The sequence below is a fragment of the Mastigoproctus giganteus genome, chromosome 10 (genome assembly GCF_048544385.1).
Source record: "Mastigoproctus giganteus isolate SK-2022 chromosome 10, ASM4854438v1, whole genome shotgun sequence".
Lineage (NCBI taxonomy): Eukaryota > Metazoa > Arthropoda > Arachnida > Uropygi > Thelyphonidae > Mastigoproctus > Mastigoproctus giganteus.
The window spans coordinates 205,338,554-205,361,829 of NC_143584.1; the positions used below are offsets into that span (position 1 = coordinate 205,338,554).

At 36.1% G+C, this 23,276-nt stretch overlaps 1 protein-coding gene across 2 annotated transcripts in view; it reads left to right on the forward strand.

Annotated features, from left to right (window-relative positions):
- Positions 1-23,276, forward strand: part of LOC150079802 (uncharacterized) — a 215,908-nt gene that overhangs the window by 55,293 nt on the left and 137,339 nt on the right. For both annotated transcript variants that reach the window (XM_090382543.1, XM_090382544.1), the window contains exons 7-9: positions 12,300-12,458; positions 15,837-15,995; positions 22,581-22,739. In XM_090382543.1, coding sequence (XP_090238669.1) covers positions 12,300-12,458; positions 15,837-15,995; positions 22,581-22,739 — 477 coding nt within the window. The remainder of the gene's footprint in view (positions 1-12,299; positions 12,459-15,836; positions 15,996-22,580; positions 22,740-23,276) is intronic.

Genomic DNA, 23,276 nt, shown 5'->3' on the forward strand with positions numbered 1-23,276 from the left:
TCTACACTGTCAGTTTAGTACCACACAGTTGATACGTTACTCTAGGGTTACTGCTTCCCATATGTATGCAGTACTTTACATTTGTCAATGTTAAACTTCAGTTGCCACCTCTCAGCCCACCTGCTCAACTTTTCTAGATCCTTTTGCAGCAGTGTACTCTCATTAGTGTCATTAACAACCCTGCCAATCTTCATATTGTCTGCAAACTTGGACATTAAGCCTGATATACCATCATAAATATCATTATAGTCTCCAGCCACTGCAATTTGCAGTGGCTGGAGACTAGGCACCTGCGCGGTGATCTGATTGAGGTCTATAAGGCCTTGAATGGGTTGAGCACGCTGAATTCTGATGGGACCTTCCACTTGTTCAGATTACAAACCTACGGGGGCATAAATTCAAATTAAGAAAGGACAGATGTAGAATAGATGTGCTGAAATTTTCCTTTAGCCAGCGGGTGGTTAATTGCTGGAACAAATTTCCATCTGTCGTTGTGGAAGTTGATAGGTTAAATAAATTTAAGGAGGAACTGGACAGGCATTTGGAGGGAATGGTGTGATTTTTTTTTTTTTTTTTGCTGATGCTGCATAAGCTCCTACACTTGCTTTCTTGCATCACGTGCCACTACTACTATTAATAAATACAGAAAACAACAATAGATCCAAAAGTGAACCCTGAAGGAGTCCATTAATCCATGAAGAGCAATGTCCATTTATTACCACTCTCTGTCTTCTCCTACTGAATCATCCCTTTATCCATAGCAGCAATTTGCCTCCACTGCCACACTGCTCCAATTTGTGCAGGAGTCTTCCATGTCCAACAGTATCAAAAGCATTTCTAAGATCCAAATATATAATATCAAAGTTATTCCCTGCATCCAGTTCCTTTGTGACCACATCATACACTGGTGTGCAAAACTTAAGGACCAACACTATTTCTAAAGGTTACAACTACAAAATCTTTACTTAAGGTACTCTTTACTGATGAGAGTAGATTCAGTCTCAGCAGCGATTCTGGACGTCAGCTAATCTGGCGAGAGGTTGGCACAAGTTATCACTCTGCAAACATCACTGAAAGGGATCGATATGGCAGTCGAGGTATTCTCATCTGGGGAGGCGTTATATTGGATGGATGTACACAACTCCAGATACTGGAAGGCAATACTGTAACTGGTGCACGCTGCTGTACCGAGGTAATCCTTCCCCATGTGCATTTGTTCTGAGGTGCCATTGGCCCCAAGTTCGTGATTATGGATGATGACATCATACCCCATCACACTGCAGCTGTTGATATGTTTTTGGAAAGTGAGGACATTGTTTGTATGGATTGGCCTGTCCGTTCCCTCAATCTAAATCCATCAAACACATATGGGACGCTCTGGGGAGAAGCCTAGCGTCCACACCCACCAGAAAATGTTCACCAGCTGAAGATGGTGCTGACAGAGGAATGGATGATGTTACCGCAAGAACTTATCAAAAGCATTGTTCTAAGTATGGACAGGCGGTACAAAGCCTGCATCAACATTAGGGGTGGCCATATCTCCTACTGAGGACCACCTCTTCTCTTTGTTCCATCTATAGCAGTGATGCATCTGTATCATGGCAGCCAGTGCTATGTTGCCATTTTTGAATAACATTCCTCTGTACAGTTTTGTTTCTGTTGTTGTGTCGGTGTTGCTTCCTTCATTATTTCTATACCTCACAAGGTTCCTTTGGTATGCTTTTCCCAAATCCAGGCCACTCCTATGAGAAGCTACAGGTGAAAACCTGACTGGTCCTTAAATTTTGCACACCGGTATAGTATCCAATCAAATTGGTCAGACAAGATTTTTCCTTAACAAAACCATTCTGTGTCAGAGCTATAACTGAAGTCTTGTATAGATGATCCTGCAGTGCTTCTTTAACCAATGCCTCCATTAATTTCCCTGCAACAGAAGTTAAACTAACAGGTCTGTAATTACTTGTGTCGCCCTTTGATCCTCCTTTATGAATTGGGGTCACGTTTTCATATCTCCAGTCCATCGTTACCTTCCCTGAGTCCAAGGAAACCCTCATAATTATGGCTAAGGGTTTGCTTAGTTCCTTTCCCACCTCCTTTAATATAACTGGATAGATCCCATCCACCCCAGGTGCCTTTCTTTTGTTTATCTTCAACAATTTCTCGTACACTTTGCTCTCAGCTATTACAAAATCATGTGTGAATGTAGATGCAAAATACTCATTTAGTTTGTTAGCTACCTAAAGAGGATCATCAACAGTTGAACCATCAATATCCAGTGGACCAATCTGATTCGCCTTCCTCTAGAGCAGGAGTGGCCAACTTAATTTGTGATGCGATCTACTTTTTTCCTTCAAAATGTGCCACGATCTACCATCTCAAAAATTTCATTGCACAAATCGAGGGATGACTGTATATTTAAAATTCGTCGTGATCGACCGAAATTAAATCCGCGATCGACTCGTTGACCACCCCCTGCTCTAGAGTTTACATAAGTAAAGAACTCTTTGCTGTTTTTCTTTGCATCCTTTGGCAAAGATTTCTCATAATCTGCCTTTGCCTGCCTAGCCTTCTTTGTGACTTGGTTACAGACCAGCTTATCTAAATCCATCAAACACATATGGGACGCTCTGGGGAGAAGCCTAGCGTCCACACCCACCAGAAAATGTTCACCAGCTGAAGATGGTGCTGACAGAGGAATGGATGATGTTACCGCAAGAACTTATCAAAAGCATTGTTCTAAGTATGGACAGGCGGTACAAAGCCTGCATCAACATTAGGGGTGGCCATATCTCCTACTGAGGACCACCTCTTCTCTTTGTTCCATCTATAGCAGTGATGCATCTGTATCATGGCAGCCAGTGCTATGTTGCCATTTTTGAATAACATTCCTCTGTACAGTTTTGTTTCTGTTGTTGTGTCGGTGTTGCTTCCTTCATTATTTCTATACCTCACAAGGTTCCTTTGGTATGCTTTTCCCAAATCCAGGCCACTCCTATGAGAAGCTACAGGTGAAAACCTGACTGGTCCTTAAATTTTGCACACCGGTATAGTATCCAATCAAATTGGTCAGACAAGATTTTTCCTTAACAAAACCATTCTGTGTCAGAGCTATAACTGAAGTCTTGTATAGATGATCCTGCAGTGCTTCTTTAACCAATGCCTCCATTAATTTCCCTGCAACAGAAGTTAAACTAACAGGTCTGTAATTACTTGTGTCGCCCTTTGATCCTCCTTTATGAATTGGGGTCACGTTTTCATATCTCCAGTCCATCGTTACCTTCCCTGAGTCCAAGGAAACCCTCATAATTATGGCTAAGGGTTTGCTTAGTTCCTTTCCCACCTCCTTTAATATAACTGGATAGATCCCATCCACCCCAGGTGCCTTTCTTTTGTTTATCTTCAACAATTTCTCGTACACTTTGCTCTCAGCTATTACAAAATCATGTGTGAATGTAGATGCAAAATACTCATTTAGTTTGTTAGCTACCTAAAGAGGATCATCAACAGTTGAACCATCAATATCCAGTGGACCAATCTGATTCGCCTTCCTCTAGAGCAGGAGTGGCCAACTTAATTTGTGATGCGATCTACTTTTTTCCTTCAAAATGTGCCACGATCTACCATCTCAAAAATTTCATTGCACAAATCGAGGGATGACTGTATATTTAAAATTCGTCGTGATCGACCGAAATTAAATCCGCGATCGACTCGTTGACCACCCCCTGCTCTAGAGTTTACATAAGTAAAGAACTCTTTGCTGTTTTTCTTTGCATCCTTTGGCAAAGATTTCTCATAATCTGCCTTTGCCTGCCTAGCCTTCTTTGTGACTTGGTTACAGACCAGCTTATATCTATCATAGGCTTCTGTGTCACCCATTAATTTATATGTATCCCATCCATTTTTCTTCTCTGCCACATGTCTCATTAGTTCAGCTGACATCCATTTAGGCCTAAACTTTGAACAGTATTTCTTAGTTGGTATGAAAAGCCTAGTAGCTTCCAAGATTAATTCTTTGAATGCTTCCCATTTTGAATTTGCTGTCGGTAACGTCATCAATTGGTCCAACTGTATAGAATTTAAATAGTCTCAGATCTCCGTAGTCACCTTTGCGAAAGCAAAAACCCTTCCCTTTACCCCTGATGGTAGTTACCTCTTTGAGTAAATCCCACTTCAGCACACTGTGATCACTGCCACCTAGTGGTTCCTTTATCTGCAGATTCTTAATGCATGAAGAATCACTACTTATAATCAGATCAAGAGTATTACTCCTTCTAGTTGCCTTCTGAACGTGCTGCTGTAGAAAACAATCCTTGCTAGTGGACCAACCCACAAATTCCAATCTATATTTGGAAATTAAAATCCCCCATTATAAGACTCTCTGATTTACTGGCCCACTCTATTTCCCTGTACAGTTGTTATACTCATCAGAGTCATTAGGTCTATAACACGCTCCTACTCTCAATTTTGATTTCTCAGCGCTTGTGTCACACTAAACTGACTCGACACTGCACTGTCCAGCCATGTCGACTGGCTGTACTTCCTTGGATTTTGTGTTTCTTAACTAATAGCATAACCCCTCCTCTCTTCCTATCCTGTCAATCCTTCTTGTGCACATTGTACTCCCCAAATTCCATTTCTGCATTTCTTATATCTGTGTGACACCACATCTCTGATATCCCAACAATATCTGTCTTTGATGTTTTGACCAACACCTCAAAGCAAGTCAAATTTATTTACCCAACTCCTAGCAATGGTTTACACTCAAGTATACATGCACCTGTTCCTATTCTTAGCTACCCTAACACAGCCCATGTGTTTACTTGTACCGCAATGACTCCCAGCAGTCTCTGAAATCCCCTGCATCTTGTTTTCCAGGCTGCTGCTCATTCTAATAGAAGCAGTGCAAGAATCACTTTCACCTCTGCCAGTGGCTACTGTTAATCTATTAGTCTTTGAATCCCTCCAAGCTAGCAGTTTTCTAATCCACCTAACACTGCCTCTATAGCATCAGCATTATGATCTCTACTTCAATGCAGCCTTTCTCTCGTGGCCATTCTCAACCTTGTGTTGTTTTGCATTACAAGAATGCAAAACAGAGTGATCTACAAGATTTCTTTTCTTGTTTCCTAGGTCAGATTACTGTTTCAAATCTTCTGATGTCAGATCATGTCAGTGAAATTATTCTTGTAGGAATGAAATCCTTTATTCCACACTCCACCTTAAAATCTTGTCCTTTATCTAAATCTTGGTTTTCCGATAAATGTGCAAAGGCTGTTCAAGATAAGAACATTGCATATTGCAATTGGCTTGCATCCAAATCTCCAGGTTCATTTTCTGCTCAAGCCAAAGCTTGCAACAGTTGTAAAGCAGTTATTAATCATTTCAAAATAGACTTTTAACAGGCTAAGAGTAAAAGACTTGCTTCTTGTTCAAATGGTAGTCAAGCATTCTGGTCTCTTGCCTAAGCTATTGACCAAAACTTTTGCCTATCATTATTCTCACCGCTATCAAAACCAATCGTTCTATGGTAACTTCATCCAAAGATAAAGCTGACCTGCTAGAATCCTACTTTTCTTCTAACTCTTTTATTGCTGATCTTGACAAACCACCTCCTACCATTCCCAGTACAGTCTATTCAAAGCATCTTGGGGTCTTCCATCAAAAAGATGTCAGAAGAATTTTGAATCCACTGGTAATACACTGGCTTATTCTACCCATCCATGGAAAAATTTAATGAAAAGTTTGGTTAAATTCAAACAATTGCTCTTGGCACTTCAATGGGTTTTGACCATACAGTCAGTCCTCATATAACACGTGTTTACACTACACGAATTCGATCATATACGATTTATAAATAGGGGAACGATATCTTATATAACACAAACCGAATTCGCTTATGCACGATTCGCCTTTGTGTTTACAAGAAATGGCAGTCGAACACGGAATCACCCCAACTGAACGCAACACGATAGGAATGAAGAGAAGATTCTGAAAATGTATTTCTTTTTTATATCAGTGAAGGGGAAACACATTTCACCATAATAACGTAAAAACCAACACAATTCCAGCTATCGGTATAATCGCAAATGCAATTAGATCGAGTTTACTACCAGTTTATAACAGATTCCACTCACAGAAATGCAACTGGAAATTGTTTTTATTGTTTTATGGTAGTAACCCCTAGAAACGTGCTTTAGTAAAATGTGAGGTGTTAATAGTGTATCTCTGCCTTTACGGTGTTGTTCATTCAGTTGCTACACGCGCGCAGCTTTGTTTATGTGTATCAAGCGTGCCTCCTTGTTTTGTAATCGTGCTTTATTCCCTAGAAATGAGTAAAATACTTAAAAGGTGTGAAAAGGAAGCGTCCTGGTGAAGACACTGCAGATTCACAGAGAAAAACAAAAGCAATATCGATAAACAGAGGCGGACTGGGTCAAACATTCTTACCCGGGAAAATTTTTATACTCATTTATACTCACTCCCTTCCAGGAACAACTCAAAGTGTAATTAAAATCCATTAGATTAAGACACAAAGAATTGGAAGAGATGGAATGGCTGTCATCTGTTTGGATAGAAAATCAAACAAAAACAAGTTTGCTTACGATAGAAGCAAAAGCATTAGCAATATTTTATTACGTAATAGTCGTAATAAAATACTTACGTATTACTTAAAATACTTAAGTAATTAAAATGCTTGCGTATTACATATTTTATTACGTATAATAATAAATAATTGTAATAAAATACTTATGTATTTTATTACGATTATTTATTTTGTTTGGTAATTTTTTGGTTACAAATGTGTGTTCAATCTTGGGTGGTTGGCACCTAACCCTATTTTTCCCATAGGATCTGTTGTTTATATTGCACGATTTTGCATTGCACGAGGGTTTCTAGGAACACAACTATCGTGCTATACGAGGACTGACTGTATTTGACATTAAGGTCTTCTAAATAAGCTTCCATCTTATGGTTTTCTAACTGTTTTTTGTAATTGAGTATCCAGTTTTCTCTCTGACCACTCACTGTGTGTGTGATGTAGATAGCTCTCTGTCTTCTAACTTCTCAGTTTTGCTGATGGTAGCACAGTGTATTCCACCTTCCAGTTTGAGAAACCTTGCACCCTGCACAAACAGTTTTAACTTCCCAAATATCTGATGCCAATTCCCTAAATGCAGATCTCCAAGTAATTCTCCTTGGACTTGGCACATCATGGCCGTAGTTGCCCATGCACCAAAAAAAACATCAATAAACCAAGTAATTCTCCAATGGGGCAAAGATAACTTAGTTGATTTCAATCCTTCTAATACTCAGTTCTGTCTTATATCTTACAAAAAGGTTTTTTCTGCTCCTGTATTTATTTTTGATGACACTCTGATTTCTAGACAAGATCACATATCTCTGTTGGGGATTATCCTGATTTCTAATCTCTTAGAATAAGCACATCACAAATATTGCTTTCTCTGCATCAAAAAACTGGATTTTCTCTTTCATTCTCGGCATTACTTTTCTTCCAAACTTATAAATTGCAAATCCACCCTACCATGGAATAGTGTTCTCACATCTGGGGCAGTGCTCCCAAACCTTTCTCAATCTTCTAGATTCCTTTCAAAAGAGGGTAGTTAGGTTAATTAATGACTCATCTGTAACAAATTCTCTCTCTCTCTCCACACTCTCTCTCTCATAGACATTCTGTTTCTGCTGCATGCCTTTTCTATAGATACTTCCATGGTACGTGCTGTAACAAGTTAGAATCCTTTCTGTCCAACCTCAAACTCACAGAACCAACATTTCTTCTTAATTTATTCCTTCAACTTCTGTTTTCTGGAACAATCTCCCTTCATACATATTGCCTGAAAATTACAATCTACAGAAATTCAAGTCTGTCAACAAGTATGTTTTTTCATCTTCTCAACCTTCAACCCATGTATGGTACTAAGTATTATAGGTTCTAATACCTCTTGTGCTTGGGGTTTTCATTAAAAAAAAAATTAAAGTGCAATGGCTTGACAAAATAATAGAAACTGCTACTCCTAAAAGTCGTAATTTGATATACTGCATTTGTTGGCTTATAAGATGCTGCACCCTGGAAGACGTACCCTAATTTTGGAACGGAACTTTAAGAAAAAAACTTTTGAAAAAAATTATTGTTAATACAATGGAAATTTAAAATTTGATAAAAATAAAACCCAAAAGTCAATAAAGAAAGGTATAGCATTATTACTCTTATTATTTTAGCATTATTCAACTTGAGATTTATTACTGACTTGATCATCATTATCCTCAACATAATCATCATTATAATCATCCTCTTCACAAGTATCAATGTCACTCTCATACAATAAATGAGCTTCAGTGCCATCCATTGCATTACTTATACCATATTTTTAAAGGACTTGGCCACAATTTCAATCTTAACATTGTGCCATGACTTCAGCACCCATTCACACACTTGTGCTATTGATGGATATTTCATCCTTCCCATAGGTGTCATATCTTGGTTCCCCTCAATCATCCATTTATTCCATTGTTCCCACGTGTTATTCTTGAATGACTTATTGGTGCTAACATCTAGCGGCTGTAACTGGGAAGTTAAGCCACCCGGAATTATCACCAATTCTGTGTTCATCATTTTGGCCAGTTTGATGTTTTCAGTCCTATGTGCTCTAAACTGATCTCATACTAGTAGTGCATTTTTACGTAGTAGTCTACCAGGATGCTTGGACCAAACTTTTACAAACCAATCCTTGATATATTCTTCATCCATTCATCCCTTTGGTTGTACAAGTACGTGAATTCCATTTGGCAGTTTATCTTTCGGTAAAGTTTTTCTTTTAAAAATTAACATTGGAGGAGGGTTGATCCCATCAGCACAAGTTAAAACTGTAGTGTAGTGTGTCTTTTCATGTCCAGTGGTTTTAATAGTTATAGATTTTTGTCTTCTCAGATTTAGTTTTATTGCATGGCACATGAAAAGTCAACAGAATTTCATCCATATTCCTGATTTGGCTAAGTTTTGTAATTGCTTTGTTTTCTAGCATTAAGGACAAATTTATGGAAATATAATATTTGCTGTTTGCATTCTCTGGCATATTAGCAATAGCCCAGAGAGCAGGCATTATCTGGGCTATTCTAGTTCTTGTGTGTAAACTTAATTTGTTTCTTTTTGTGAAGCAATAACACCAAGATTCAGTTCCTTTAAAGTCGTATATCCCAATATCAGCTGCTCAGTTCTGTGCTTCTACTATTATCATTTTAGTACTCACTGCTATACCCACATCTCTAAGTTCTATTATTGAACTACACAAGTTTTCTTCCAAATTTGGCCATTTAGGTGGAATTTTACAAAGATTGTGCTTTGTTTTATCAGCTTCTTGTTATAAAACTTCATGCTTCCTCCATTGACTAATTATCTTCTCGGTAGGCAGTGGTCTGAAATTTTGTTCTGCTGTTCTGTTCCCGTGTTCTTTGGCATATTGTACTACTTTTAGCTTAAATCCAATAGTATAATTTTGCCTTCTTGACATACCTAGCATTGATCAGGGCTTAAATGTATAACTGGAATTCATTTGTTACTCCAACAACAGCTTGGTAATTACTGAAAAGTGTACTAATATATAGTAGTTAACTATCTATTAATTACTCTATGTTAACTCTCAGTTTTGTGCATGTGCTGTATTGGCACTTTTGGCCTCTAAGATGCAGCAATTTTTTAAGGTATTTATTTATAAGGAAAAAAGTGCATCTTCTAGGCCGACAAATGTGGTATATTCCATTGCAATAAATATTTATGTTTGATTCAAAAAATGGCATTATATGTTTGTATTGTTCCAGGAGAATTTAATAGTTGAAAGAAGTGGGTCGACATTTGGAAACTTGACTTTTTAAAGCATCATCTCATAAGCAAATCACATGTCGACAGTGAGAATAATTCAGTTGCCAAAATACTTCATTAGCAGCTACAGGGCTGCTGTGTATGCTGCATGAAAGTCTAGATGAATGAGAAAGAAAATGTTCAAACCCAGAGGAGATTAAAGTGCTTATCAGCAGTGTTCTTTTATCCATTAAAATGAATAACTTTTTTGTCTCAGTTCAAGACGTTAAATGAACATATGGAAAAGTTTGTGAAAATTTCCGATTGTTAGTAAAGCATAAGTTACATGTTTGCATTTTTGGAGATTATCAACAGCATTGTTCTGAAAGAAACGATTGAGGAAATAGCTTCAGCAGATTTTCGTATGTTAGCAGTCAGTGAAAGCACAGCTGTATCTGTCAACAAATGCCTCATACTCTACTTAAAATGTAGGCATAAAAATTCTACTCTGTATAAAACTTATTTTGGTGGAATTGTGCAGCCTTCAGGCATGTGATATTTCTTCTATTGTTTTGGCAATCAAGCAGTTTTGCGCTAACCACTGTGCTGACCTGCAGAAAATGATGTTTACATCTGACATGTCAGTGATGTTGAGCAAAGTTAATCGTGTAGCACAGCAACTAAAGTGCTATATACCACACTTAGTTCAACAGCACCGTGTTGAACTAAGTGAATTAATGGTGTAACAGAGCAACTAAAGTGGGATATACCACACTTAGTTCAACAACACCGTGAGGATTTGGGCATTTCTGAAGCGTGGACGGAGGTCAAGTTAATACAAGATACTGAAACTCAAAAGCGAATAATGTATACCATGTTTTCTTGGTCCACAACAAAATGATGCAAATTTTAAGAAATTATCACTACTTCTGAAAATGAATCTGTTGCTTTCAGACCCCTCAATGAAGTCAGGTGGTTATCCATGTACTTTATGCTGCAAGCAATAATCAAAAATTATGAAACACTGATTGAGTATTTTGAGGAAGATAAATCGAACAATCCCATTTTGAAATACTGCCATAAGAAGTTAACAAACATTAAATACCAAATAGCCCTAGAAGTTTTGAATGATGTTTTTAGGAAAACTAGCTGCACTGTGAGCTTTTGCAATAGTCTGACACCACTTGATGCACTTCATTTTGCACATGGCAGACTGAGCAAATTAAGAAAGCAGTATGTTGGTGATATGTTTCGTGGAGTGATAAAGTTAAGGATTTACTTAGCAAAAGCTGGGAAAAAAACATTGCTGTGGATATGAGTTCTCTGCTAAATTTTATAAACCTGCTTTGTGTTCATTTGGAAGAGAGGTTTCCTTGAGATGAAGTACAAGAATGGTTAGCCTTTGATTGTTCAGCAATAGTTGAGTATGACTTCACCTATGGCACTGAGCAAGTTAATGCTTTATGCTTAAAATACCCAAACTTTTTAACTGAAAATACTGTCATAGTTAAACAGTACAATGACTTTAAATTTGTCATGCATGAAAAAATTAAATGGAAAACTTTACTGATATGGTGATGTTTGCACTTCAAAATTAACAGTTTTGTGACCTTGCAAAGTTTGAGGATATTGGAGGAACTTTTCTAGCATTCAGTGTTGACTGTGAATGGAGCTCAGCTTAACAAACTCATTCAAAAATAACTTAAACTCCTTAGGAGAATGTCATTTGCATTCTTGTTATCAGGTTCTTGTTCACATGCTTAATTATTAGGTTGTGAACAAGCTTCCCATAATGATTATGCATGCGAACAATGGATGGATAAGACCTGCATTGTGAACAAGCTTCCCATAATGATTATGCATGTGAACAATGGATGGATAAGACCTGCAAAGAAAACATCTCACTTAAAGACATGATTAAAGTCAAGTATCAAATTTAAATATTTAATTAAATAATAACTGTATATTACAAGAATCCATGTGTTTCAGAATTCTGTAGGAAATTAGAATAAAAATACAACAATAACATGTCTTCTCATTATCATTTCGATGCTTATGTTGTTTTCATTGGACACAACATAAATGTTGGAAGTAAAGTAAACTCTATAGGTACTGTGATATCTAGTTGTATTTCTTCCTCCATTTTTGAACAAAGCCTTGCTTTTTGAATTTTCTATAATTTTCATAGATAATGAGATAATACTTGGAAGCCATAAAAACTGACTTTGTGAAGAGTGTATGCATGACAATCAAACTATCCACTGTATATTTGCTGTCACTAAACATAAAAGTATGTAGACTAGTTTTATTCTGTATAAAGTAAAAAGTTATTTGCTGTGTTATTTGTATCATAAATAATGCTTCAAGTGTTAGTAATTACAAAATAATGTAAGCAAAGTAAATTGTGTTCAGAAATAGCGAATATTGTTAAATGATGTTTTTTCCTTAAATCACAAATGTTTATATTAGTTGAATATTACTATAGGAACACAAAGGTAGATGTGATTTTTTCATGATCCAGTGTCCTAATTGCTGTGCTTCTATGAACCATAAATTATTGGATGGACACATAAAGAATGAATGTGTTCAGAATTGTCTGGAATGTCCCTATTGTTCCGAAGAATTTGTCAAAGCAGATATTGATGTAAGTTTTTGACTCCTTTTTTGTTTCTTATAGATAGTTCATAACACTAAATAGCAAAAATCAAACTAAACCTAATTTAGCATTAGCATTAGTAGAGGCATATGATGCAAGAAAGCAAGCTTATTCAGCATCAGCCAAAAAAAAAAAAAACATACAACCACTACTCCCATTTCACCCCTCCGTTCGTTCAAAATACCTGTCCAGCTGAGCCTTAAATTTGTTTAGGCTATCAACTTCAACAACAAGTGATGGAAGTCTATTCCACAAACCAACTGCCCGCTGGCTAAAGGCAAATTTCCGGACATCTATCTGACATCCGTCCTTCCTCAATTTGAATTTATGCCCTCTCAGGTGATTATTCTGAGCAAGAGGAAGAACCCCATCGGCATTGAGCATGCTCAAGCCATTCAAAGCCTTATACACCTCTATCAGATCACCTCGCCGATGCCTAGTCTCCAGACTCTGTAATTTGCAAAACTTAAGCCTTTCTTCGTAAGAGCAACCCTTTGTTCCATTCACTAATCTTGTTGCCCTTCTCTGTACTCATTCCAGCAGCTCTACATCCTTCTTGAAATGAGGCCTCCAGACCTGTATACAGTACTCAAGGTGTGGCCTGACCAATGCCTTATACAAGGGAATAATTACATCCCTATCCCTGCTAGAAAAATTCCTGTATATCATTGACAAGACACCATGAGCTACTCTTGCAGCTCGTCTGCACTGCTCAGAGAACTTCATATCTGCCTGCGCAATTACCCCCAGGTCCTTTTCATTCTCTACCACTGTCAAATTTAAATAATAATAACATATAAAGTGCTTTAATATTCCATAACATTCATTGTTTTTTTATTCTGTGCATTCCAAAAGGGTATCTAATATAATTTTTGGCTATTTGTTTTTATTTGGTTCCAGTTTACTAAGAGTTAGATCCATGCAAGTTTACATTTTTAGCAAACAAAGTGTTTATTATATGATAGGTGCAGCTGCTAAGCAAGAGCTGATCTGGTTAATTAAGAATTTCATTTCAGATATGTCATTCATGATAGAATATCAGCAGTATTTCGAGCAGTGCTTCTCAATAATTTTCACTTGTTTAAACTAGGTTATCTTTTTTACTGAAGCTTTGGGTGTACCTTTCCATTTGCTAATGATCTCTATACATATTGTATAATGAAGCTGCAAATTCAAGTAGAAATAAAGGAACTCCAAATATCAGTTTAATTTGGTATAAAAAGGGAATTAACAAAAGATTACAGGTTATATATATATCTAAGAGGAATCAAGAGCCACGTCCACTCCTCATAATGTAACCTGCTGGGAAAACAGCTATAAGGCTACTGAATGAATGAGGGAACACTACCAATATGGGCCCAAACAAACCAAATCGGTTTAATTATAGGCCAAAATCTTTTCCCTATGGTTAGTTGAAGCAATCAAGATGCATGGGGTCAGCAGCCTCCAGTCAAAACAATGCTTAATATGCTATTGAAACAACCACCAAGATACCTTAAGGTTAGAGTCTTAAATGCCATAGAAGTGAAATTAGCAAAACTAGGTTGATTATAATATTAGAATAACAGTTACAAAAATAGTATTTCACTGAAATAGTGCAGTTCATTTATTTTTTCATATGTGCAATTCTCTCAAGTTTATTCATCTATATACCAGTCCATTCTTGCTTCCATTGTTAGATGTGAATTCCAGTTCCTCAAGTAGATTAATGTGAAAGTTGGAAATATAAGTCTACCATTTCCAAATTTGGACTGTTGAATTGTTTAAAATTTGATAATTGTATGCATTTTTGTGTCAGTTTTTGTGCCAGATACACTTTGGTTAATCCAGTTACTGAGACTATGGCATAGAAATGTGTACAATTATCCAGTTATATTAATGTATGCATTATAGAGTCAATGTACCACAGAATTAGTGATCAAAAGTATGCAAGCTTTTTTATATGATTAATTAGAAGTTTTTCTTCCATCTGTGGCTGGTCACTTAGACTTGATACATTATTCACTAATCAGCATAAGTTTGCTAATAGAGGCCACTTATCATCTGACAAGAGACTGATAAGCTTTGAATTAGCCATAATGACAATGCCTTGAATTTTAAATAAATAGTGGTTTTGCCTATTTGGTGATGTTATTTATATTAAAACGAATAAGTTAGATTGACTCATGGACAACAGTTTTCATTTCTGATGTTAGCATGAGAACAAGTCTTGAATGCCTTGATTATCAAAGTGTCCCCAAGACAGAAATTGAAGCAGAAATACATGCAGTTATCAAATATAAACCTACAACCTTTACTACTTTTCTGTGTAGAGCTAGTGTGTGTATGTGTGTGTGTGTGTGTGTGTGTGTGTGTTATTCACCATTTTCAGCATACATTTGCTAATAAAAAAAATCTGTCATCAAGTTATCTGCAATTAATCTGTCAAAATGATTATTCTCTAGTTGTCTTCAGTTTTGTTCAGCTTGTTACATTTTTATTTTATTTTATTCCTATGTTAAAGCCACATTCATTTATTTTATCTGACAAGAGACTGATCACTTAAATTATGTAATCCCCCATCTTGGCTGTACTGAGGTATTGCCCTTACTTTATTTGATATGAAGAAATGATTTTATGTATGTATCTTTGGTTATAACAGCTGCTGAAAAATTTCTTGTGTGCATGTTACTGTTATATGTTACTGTTTTCTGCTATGAGCAGTGCAATCAAAATAACCCCTTGGTTGTCTGATGGAATATTATTTACATTTCTACTTTTGTTTACCTTACCTTGTGATCATCATTCTGCTGTGTCCTTTTATATGACAACAGATTTCATGAATATGAATTGTTATACAATTCAGTTTGTATTGCATCATATGCAAAGAACAAAGAACCTAAGGATTCCATAAACAGATTGTACAACTATTTTTATAACTGACTCTTTGTTCCTCTGTAATGCATGGTTTGGAATATCCTTGTTCTAATCTGATAGAGGGTCCTAAATAGTTTGATGTTCTCATATCTTGGTTTAATTGTTCACAAAAACATTTTTCATATGTGATTTTCTTGAATTAGTCATTTTACAATTGCTCTTCTTTTTAAATCATTTAATTTGGGGTATTTAGACATATGACATAGTTATTAGGGATTACTTGTCATAGATACTTTACTTTGAGTGCCTACAAATACAATTTATAAAGGGTTCTTCCCTAAGCATTTTCAAGCATTTATTATTTTTTTTCCATGAATGATTTGACTATTTTGGTAAGTTGTCATACATTTTACTGCAATTTATCTCTCAAAATGATTATTCTTATCACCTTAATTTTGTTGCATTAGTATATTTTAATATGAAGCTCTTTTTTTTTTTTTTTTTTAATAGAAACACAAAAATACATGTGGCTCTATGATGGTGCGTTGTCAGCAGTGTAATGCTTCAATGAAACGTCGAACATTAAATGGACACTTACAAGATAGATGTCCCCAGATATCTGCAACATGTCCATACTGTTCAGAAAAATTTTCCAAGAAAGATTTCGAGGTAAATTTGAAGCAGTTTGTAACTGTGTATATGTTTGATTTGCATTGAATCCTTTTTGGAATGCCAAAATATGTTCAGTTTTCAGAAAAGAGAGAGAGTCCAAATTATATATAATGCCAGTGGGATGTCTGATATCGTGTTCAAAATTTCTTAAATTGTTTGCTAATGACTAGATCGTATGTATAGCTTAGCTTAATTTTTTGCTAATGATTGTTTGCTAATGTATAAATTATCCAGTATTTTATGTTTTAATTGAAAACATACAAGTTGTTCCATTTATTTTGAGACCATTAAAATGTTATTTTTTTAGGAAATGTATAGGTTCTAGTTTCATAATCTTATTTTTTATTGTATATTACTCACTGGGGAGAGCAAAATTATATAAAATAGAAAATGGAATCTGTAGCATCGAATAAAGATAATGGTTTTTTTTTTTAAGTTACATTAATTCCAGCAAAATAAATGATTCCAATAGAGATTCATTTCTGTTATTTCTTGGCTGATTAAGGAAAGAGATCTCTTTGGTTTCAAGGAATTGCATGTGAGCACTATTAATGCAGACAGCACTGATGATATATGCATTTGCTTATAAGGATGGCAATTCTGCTTAGTCACAAGAAATTTACCAACCATTTGTGAGCCCAAACTTCACAAATGGTTGGTAAACATCAACACCACATTCTTCATATTTATTCTTTGTGAAAGTGACCTAGCCTGCATTAATAATATTGTAGAGAAAAACAAACCCTTTTTTATTCTTTAAAAAGAAAGCAATGATTCTGGTAAATTTGAATGTGCTGAATTTACATTTGAGCTTAAAAATTTTGTATTGCCCACCATTTTCAAAGGGAAAAAAGAAAGATTTATATTTGAATAAAATTTTATTATAATTAATATTGTAACAAGTTAAATATTTTTATTTAGTAGTCCCACCCCCCTTTTACAACCAACTGGAGCTTCTCTGATCAATGGCTGACAATACTTGGGCAGTATACTTAGAGTATATTGTTTATTCATTTATGGTAGTTTTTTTAGATCAGATTGATAAACCCTTTGCCATGTTCATCACTAATGACACCCATATCTGATGAGAAAAAAATATAAATGTGATGAATGTCAGAAATATATTTTTAAGAATATTTTGCAGCCCATGTTTTTTAAAAGGCATCCAGTATTTCTTTAAGAATATCACCCCTAATTTTCTGCCTTAACATTGTCTAGGAAATTGACAGTGACAGGTTTAGAGTTTCATGCTACTTTTTCAGTTGAATTTAATGTCGCTTCGAGTGTGCTGCCTTACCTGTTTTATAATTTGTGGTCTGATGAAAATATTCTCTTTGATTTTCATTTCTAATTATAAATATCTATTATTGTCCTTATTCATATCTATTAGATTTTCAGAATGGTCAGGTTAATAAAGTTGCTCATAATGATCTTGTTGTTAATGGCCATCACATAATGGAGTCATTCGGCTTATTCTGCCATTTTCTTATATACACTTCATATGTATTATTCTGGATATTATGTCAATTGGGTGTAAAACAATTCGTTGAATGATAGTTTGGTGCATTAAAATTCTCTGACTATTTGATGTATGAGACAATTTAGTGTATAAAAGTTCAGTGTACATGACAATTTAGTGTATGACAGTTTGGTCAAAAAAAATTAGCATTAGTTGAGGCATATGATGCAAGAAAGCAAGCTTATACAGCATCAGCATCTCATCAACTGGTGCAATACCAACACTTTGCTTATTGGAGGCTTGAAGTGGTGGAACCCATGTTTAGTTTCTAGAGCTAAGTTCCGGTCAACCCTTCCCTATTTCTTCCATCATGCAGTATGATTGACGACTTCTGAGGTTATGATGAACATCGTGGCGAGATCCAATATTCCTTACATTTCGAGGGTACAGCTCTAAAAAGGTGTTCGCAGGCCGGCCGCTAGTTAGTACACCGGACCGAACCTATTGGTAACCCTCTAGGAGGCTTCCGGATCAGCTAGTGTATAATCTTGTTACCTCTACTCTGCCAGATAGTGACTGGAGGGAGTCCGAGTAGTGTGTATGCGGGGAGCATTGTCGAGGCCACGTTATGTCAAGGATCTGCGTATATTCTTACCGGGTATACGCCATATCCAAAAATTTCATTACTTCATACAGCATGTCCCACCCACTTTTTCTTACTATTGAATACACCATGAATTGTCAAACTAATAGAGAAAGCTTATCTGTGAAAAGATCTAAACCTCCCAAGCACTTCCTAATTCATTTCACAAATATACATGGTCTCAGTTCTAATCTCAATGATGTCCATTTCCACTTTCAGTCTGCCAAACCCAATGTACTTTTTCGACAGAATCTCAGTTATCGGTTGATTCAACTACTGCTCATCTCAGATGCCCAAATTATTCGCTGTATGATTCCTTTTGCCTCATGTGTGTTACTTGTGCATATGTCCATTCTGATATTCCCTGTCAGAGACTTGGCAATTTGGAATCTCCTCTCTTTGATCTTCTCTGGCTTAAAATCTCTCTACCTCATTGTGTCAAATTCATCTGTTGTCTCTACCGTTCTCCCAACTCCACTAATCACTTGGAGCTCTTTGACTTCATCTCTTTGCAACTTGACTTTCTCCAGTTCAACTTTCCTAACAGTGAGGTAATTTTCCTTGGTGATTTTAATGTTCACAACAATTAACAAATCAATTAACCACCAACTCTTAAACTACCTAGAAACCTTCCGTCTGATCAACGATCGCCAGTATGGATTCTGTCAGTGTCGATCCACTGGTGATATTCTGGTTTATGTTACCCATTTATGGACTAATTCAGTGAAACACAAGTAGTTGCTCTTGACATCTCAAAGGCTTTCAATCGTGTTTGGCATAAAGGTCTTCTAAACAAGCTTCCATCTTATGGTTTGCCAACTGTTTTTAGTAATTGGTTATCCAGTTTTCTCTCTGATTGCTCACTGAAGGTGATGGTAGATGGCTCTCTGTCTTCTAACTTCTCCACTAATGTCGGTGTTCTCCAAGGTTCAGTTCTTTCCCCCACTCTTTTCCTCTTGTATAATAATGACCTTCTTCCATTGACTGGTAATCCTATCCATAGTTTTGCTGATGATAACACATTGCATACCACTTTCCATTTTGAGAAACCTTGTCCTGCTCAATCAGTTTCAACTTCTCGAAAATCTGCTACCAATTCCTTAAATGCCAATCTTCAGGTAATTCTCCAGTGGGGCAAAGACAACTTAGTTGATTTCAACCCTTCAAAAACTCAGTCTTGTCTTATATCTTGCAAAAAGGATTCTTCTGCTCCTATGCTTATCTTTAGTGACACTCGGATTTCTAGGCAAAATGATATATCTCTTTTGGGGATTACCCTGACTTCTAATCTCTCTTGGCACAAGCACATTACAAATATTGCTTCCTCTGCATCTAAAAAACTTGGTTTTCTCTTTCGCTCTCGGCTTTACTTTTCTTCCAAACAGCTACTCACTCTGTATAAATCGCAAATCTGCCCTGCCATGGAATATTGTTCCCACATCTGGGGGTGGTGCTCCCAAAACCTCTCTCAGACTTCTTGATTCCATTCAGAAGAGGGCAATTAGTTAATTAATGATTCATCTCTAACAGAGTCTCTCCACTCGCTGTCTCATAGACGTACTGTTTCTGCTGCAAGCCTCTTCTACAGATACTTCCATGGGCACTGTTCTTCTGAATTGGCTTCTATAATTCCCACTCTCTCTTTCAAAACAGTCCGAACACGTGCCGCCACCAGCCAACATCCATTTACTGTCCAACTTCAAACTCACAGAACCAACTTTTCTTCTTCCTCGTTTATTCATTCAACTTCCGTTTTCTGGAACAACCTTTCTTCATACTTATTTCCTGAAAATTACAGTCTACAGAAGTTCAAGTCCAATGTCAACAAATATCTTCTTTCGTCTTCTCAACCTCCAACCCAAGCACGGTACTAAGTACTATAGGTTCTAATACCTCTCGTGTTTGGGGTTTACATTAAAAAAAAAAAAAAAAAAACCCTCCCATTTCACCCATCCATTCATTCCAAATGTTTGTCTAGTTCAGCCTTAAATTTATTTAAGCTATTAACTTCCACAACAATGGAAGTCTGTTGCAGCAATCAACTATCATGTAGAGATCAGAAATTTAAAAAAATGAAGCAAATAAAAGGTTTTAGAAAACAAGGGAAATTTTGGTCACTTAGGTGTGCAGAATTAAAGAAAAAAAGAAAGGAATATTTTTTATCAATTTATTTTGTGGAAAAGTATTCAAGCTGATCCTAGTTGTTTTTTTTTTTTGGTGAAAAAATAAACACCCTTTTAACTATCCTCCTCCACGTTAACCAGGTATCTTCTGGCTTACTAACCTATAATTAAGGGCATTGAGAAGAGCTGCCATGGACCCCAGGGAAACTGCCTCTCTTGGCCAGTCCACCTTTTCCTGTAGAGGAACTTGGAATCCAGGTTTGGGCACCTTACACAATGCCTAGGGAAGCTTACTTACCTACTCTTTTAATGCTCCTAACCTTAACCCATCCATGGTACTTGCCTACCGCTAACTAACTAACGGCTTTCAATAAAACATATAATTCAGATTGCAAAAAAGAACATCACAAAACTCACATTAATATCATCAGCCAGTATCCTTTAGTTATCTCCTTTTGGTCTCCGGAACAACTTACCTCTATGTAACATCATTTTAACGTGCCATCTAGCAAAGTAGTTTAATTAATTAATTAAATTGGCATCATTTTGGTTATATCTCATATTGTGAATGCCTTCACGAGTTGCCATGGTATTGTACTACCTTGAATAAATAACATTTCACCAGTGGAAGACTACTGTTAGACAGCACCGTTTCAAAGCTTGTTGGCTTCTCTTCGGTGGGTGGGCAGGTACCCTGGTGTTGCAATAGTGACAACCCAGTTATGAAGTATAACTTCACAATATGAGAGATGCCTGATGGTGTGCAGTAATGTAGACTATAAAATGTTAGTCATTCTACCTCGTAGCGTAAGGCCTTTGCCCTTAAATATTTTATAGTCTATATCACTGCACACCATCAGGCATCTCTCATATTGTGAAGTTATACTTCATAACTGGGTTGTCACTATTGCAACACCAGGGTACCTGCCCACCCACTGAAGAGAAGCCAACAAGCTTTGAAATGGTGCCGTCTGGGTGGTGGTATCCGCTGAGAATAAATAACAGTAGTCTTCTCCACTGGTGAAATGTTATTTATTCGAGGTAGTACAATACCATGGCAACTCGTTGTGAAGGCATTCACAATATGAGATATAACCAAAACAATGCCAATTTAATTAATTAATTAAACTACTTTGATAGATGGCAACGTTAAAATGATGCTTTTGCGCTAACCTACATGTTAGTCATTCTACCTTGTTTTTTTTTTTTGTTAGTTATTGGCACATCGGCTTCTGTGGTCATAATGCACCTCCCAAAGTTTTTGTATTTTCTACTCTGATCCAAGCCCGAGGCAGGATTCGAACCCGCGACCTTTGGGTTGCCAGGTAGGCACTTTACCCAACCTGGCTAGCCCGGTCGGCATTCTTCCTCGTAGCATGAGGCCTTTGCCCTTAAATATTTTATAGTCTTACCTGTATGTGTATTTCATAAAAATACAACCTAGAGAAGCAAATGTAAAGTTTGAAATATTTCCTCTTGTTTCCCAATCTTTAACCTGTGTGGGGTACTTTTTTTTATAGGATCTCCCTAAAAAAGTAGAATCTATGCTCATAAATGAAGATGGATAGTGTACTCTCTCAATAATATCAAGACTATCATGATCACTACACTGAATTAACCATTTACAGAATTGCATATTAAAAGTTTAGATTTTAAGCCTTTCTTTGTCACGTGCCAAATTCTTGCATGCAATTCATCATACTCATCAAATTGTAACATATAGAAAAATGTGATTCATCAAATTGTCTCATACACTGAACTCTCATACACCAAATTGTGATACAATGAATTGTCTTGCACCAAATTGACATAGACCCATTATTTTGATTTGGCATTCTTTTCTTCCACTTTTCTAAATGATATGTTTTTTTATCCATTTAATTTTCTATGGACAAATGCACAAAAAAAACTTGAATCATTTTTGCTAAATCACAATATTATTATCATTGTTGTCGGGAAATATCACCACAAATGAAATTTTTGACCTGACAAATTTGTGCATATAAGGTATGTTCAAAATTTATTGAGTGAAAGATAAAATATTTTACTTGCAGGGTTTCGACCTAATATCCTTTTTATCTTTATTTACTTGCTTTGAAGTCCATTGAAAGCTGATTTCATGGCAATGCATTCAGGATAAAATTTCCCACAATATATAATGCCGTCATTATAATCTTTAGATTCATTTTGTATATAAAATAAATTATTTTTGTTGTATTACTTATACAAATATTTGTAGTATTAGTAATTACAACAAGATACTCATATCTGTAAATTAGAAATAAAGTGTTGAAATAGTGATAAAGATTTTATTTACTTAAAACCAAGATGTTCACATTAGCTTAATGTTACTATAGGAACACAAAAGTAGATGTGATTCTCGCATAGTCCAGTGTCCTAACTGTAATAGCTCTATCAACTACAAATCATTGGATAGACACATAGAAAATGAATGTCCAGAGACTTTTGTGAAATGTTCCTACTGTTTAGAAGATGTTCCCAGGAGAGATGCTGATGTAAGTTTTGAATTGCTGATATTTCTCACTAATGATGCCTATGTATTTAGTCTTTATTTACCCATTCATTCTCATTGTTTTACTATATTAAATTTCATCTTTGATTTCGTGGTCATCTTCAATTTCATCCTTTTAATCTCATCTTCAGTTTCATGTTTTCTTCCATATCAGTCTCTTTTCACCCTCGCTCTTATTTGCCATTAGGGTTAGCACTGTGGCCATGACTGTTCTGGTTTCATCTATGTGAAAAAGATCTAGGTTAAGTTCCAGTCTTGTGAGGCTTTCATGTGTTTTTTTTTTTTTTTTTTTTATCCCAGAAAATTTGAAATTTTCATCCAACAGACAGATAAACTGATCAGAGAATATACACAGTTCTACAGATGCAACGTAATGACACCTCATAGCCTTAGCTTATTCTAAGCAGCTGAACTCTGTTTCTTCTCAATCTTCATATTCTCAGTCATATCTCATCTCATCTGAAAATATTTTAATTATTTTCAAACAAAAGATTTGTTAAATACTATATTTAGTATATAT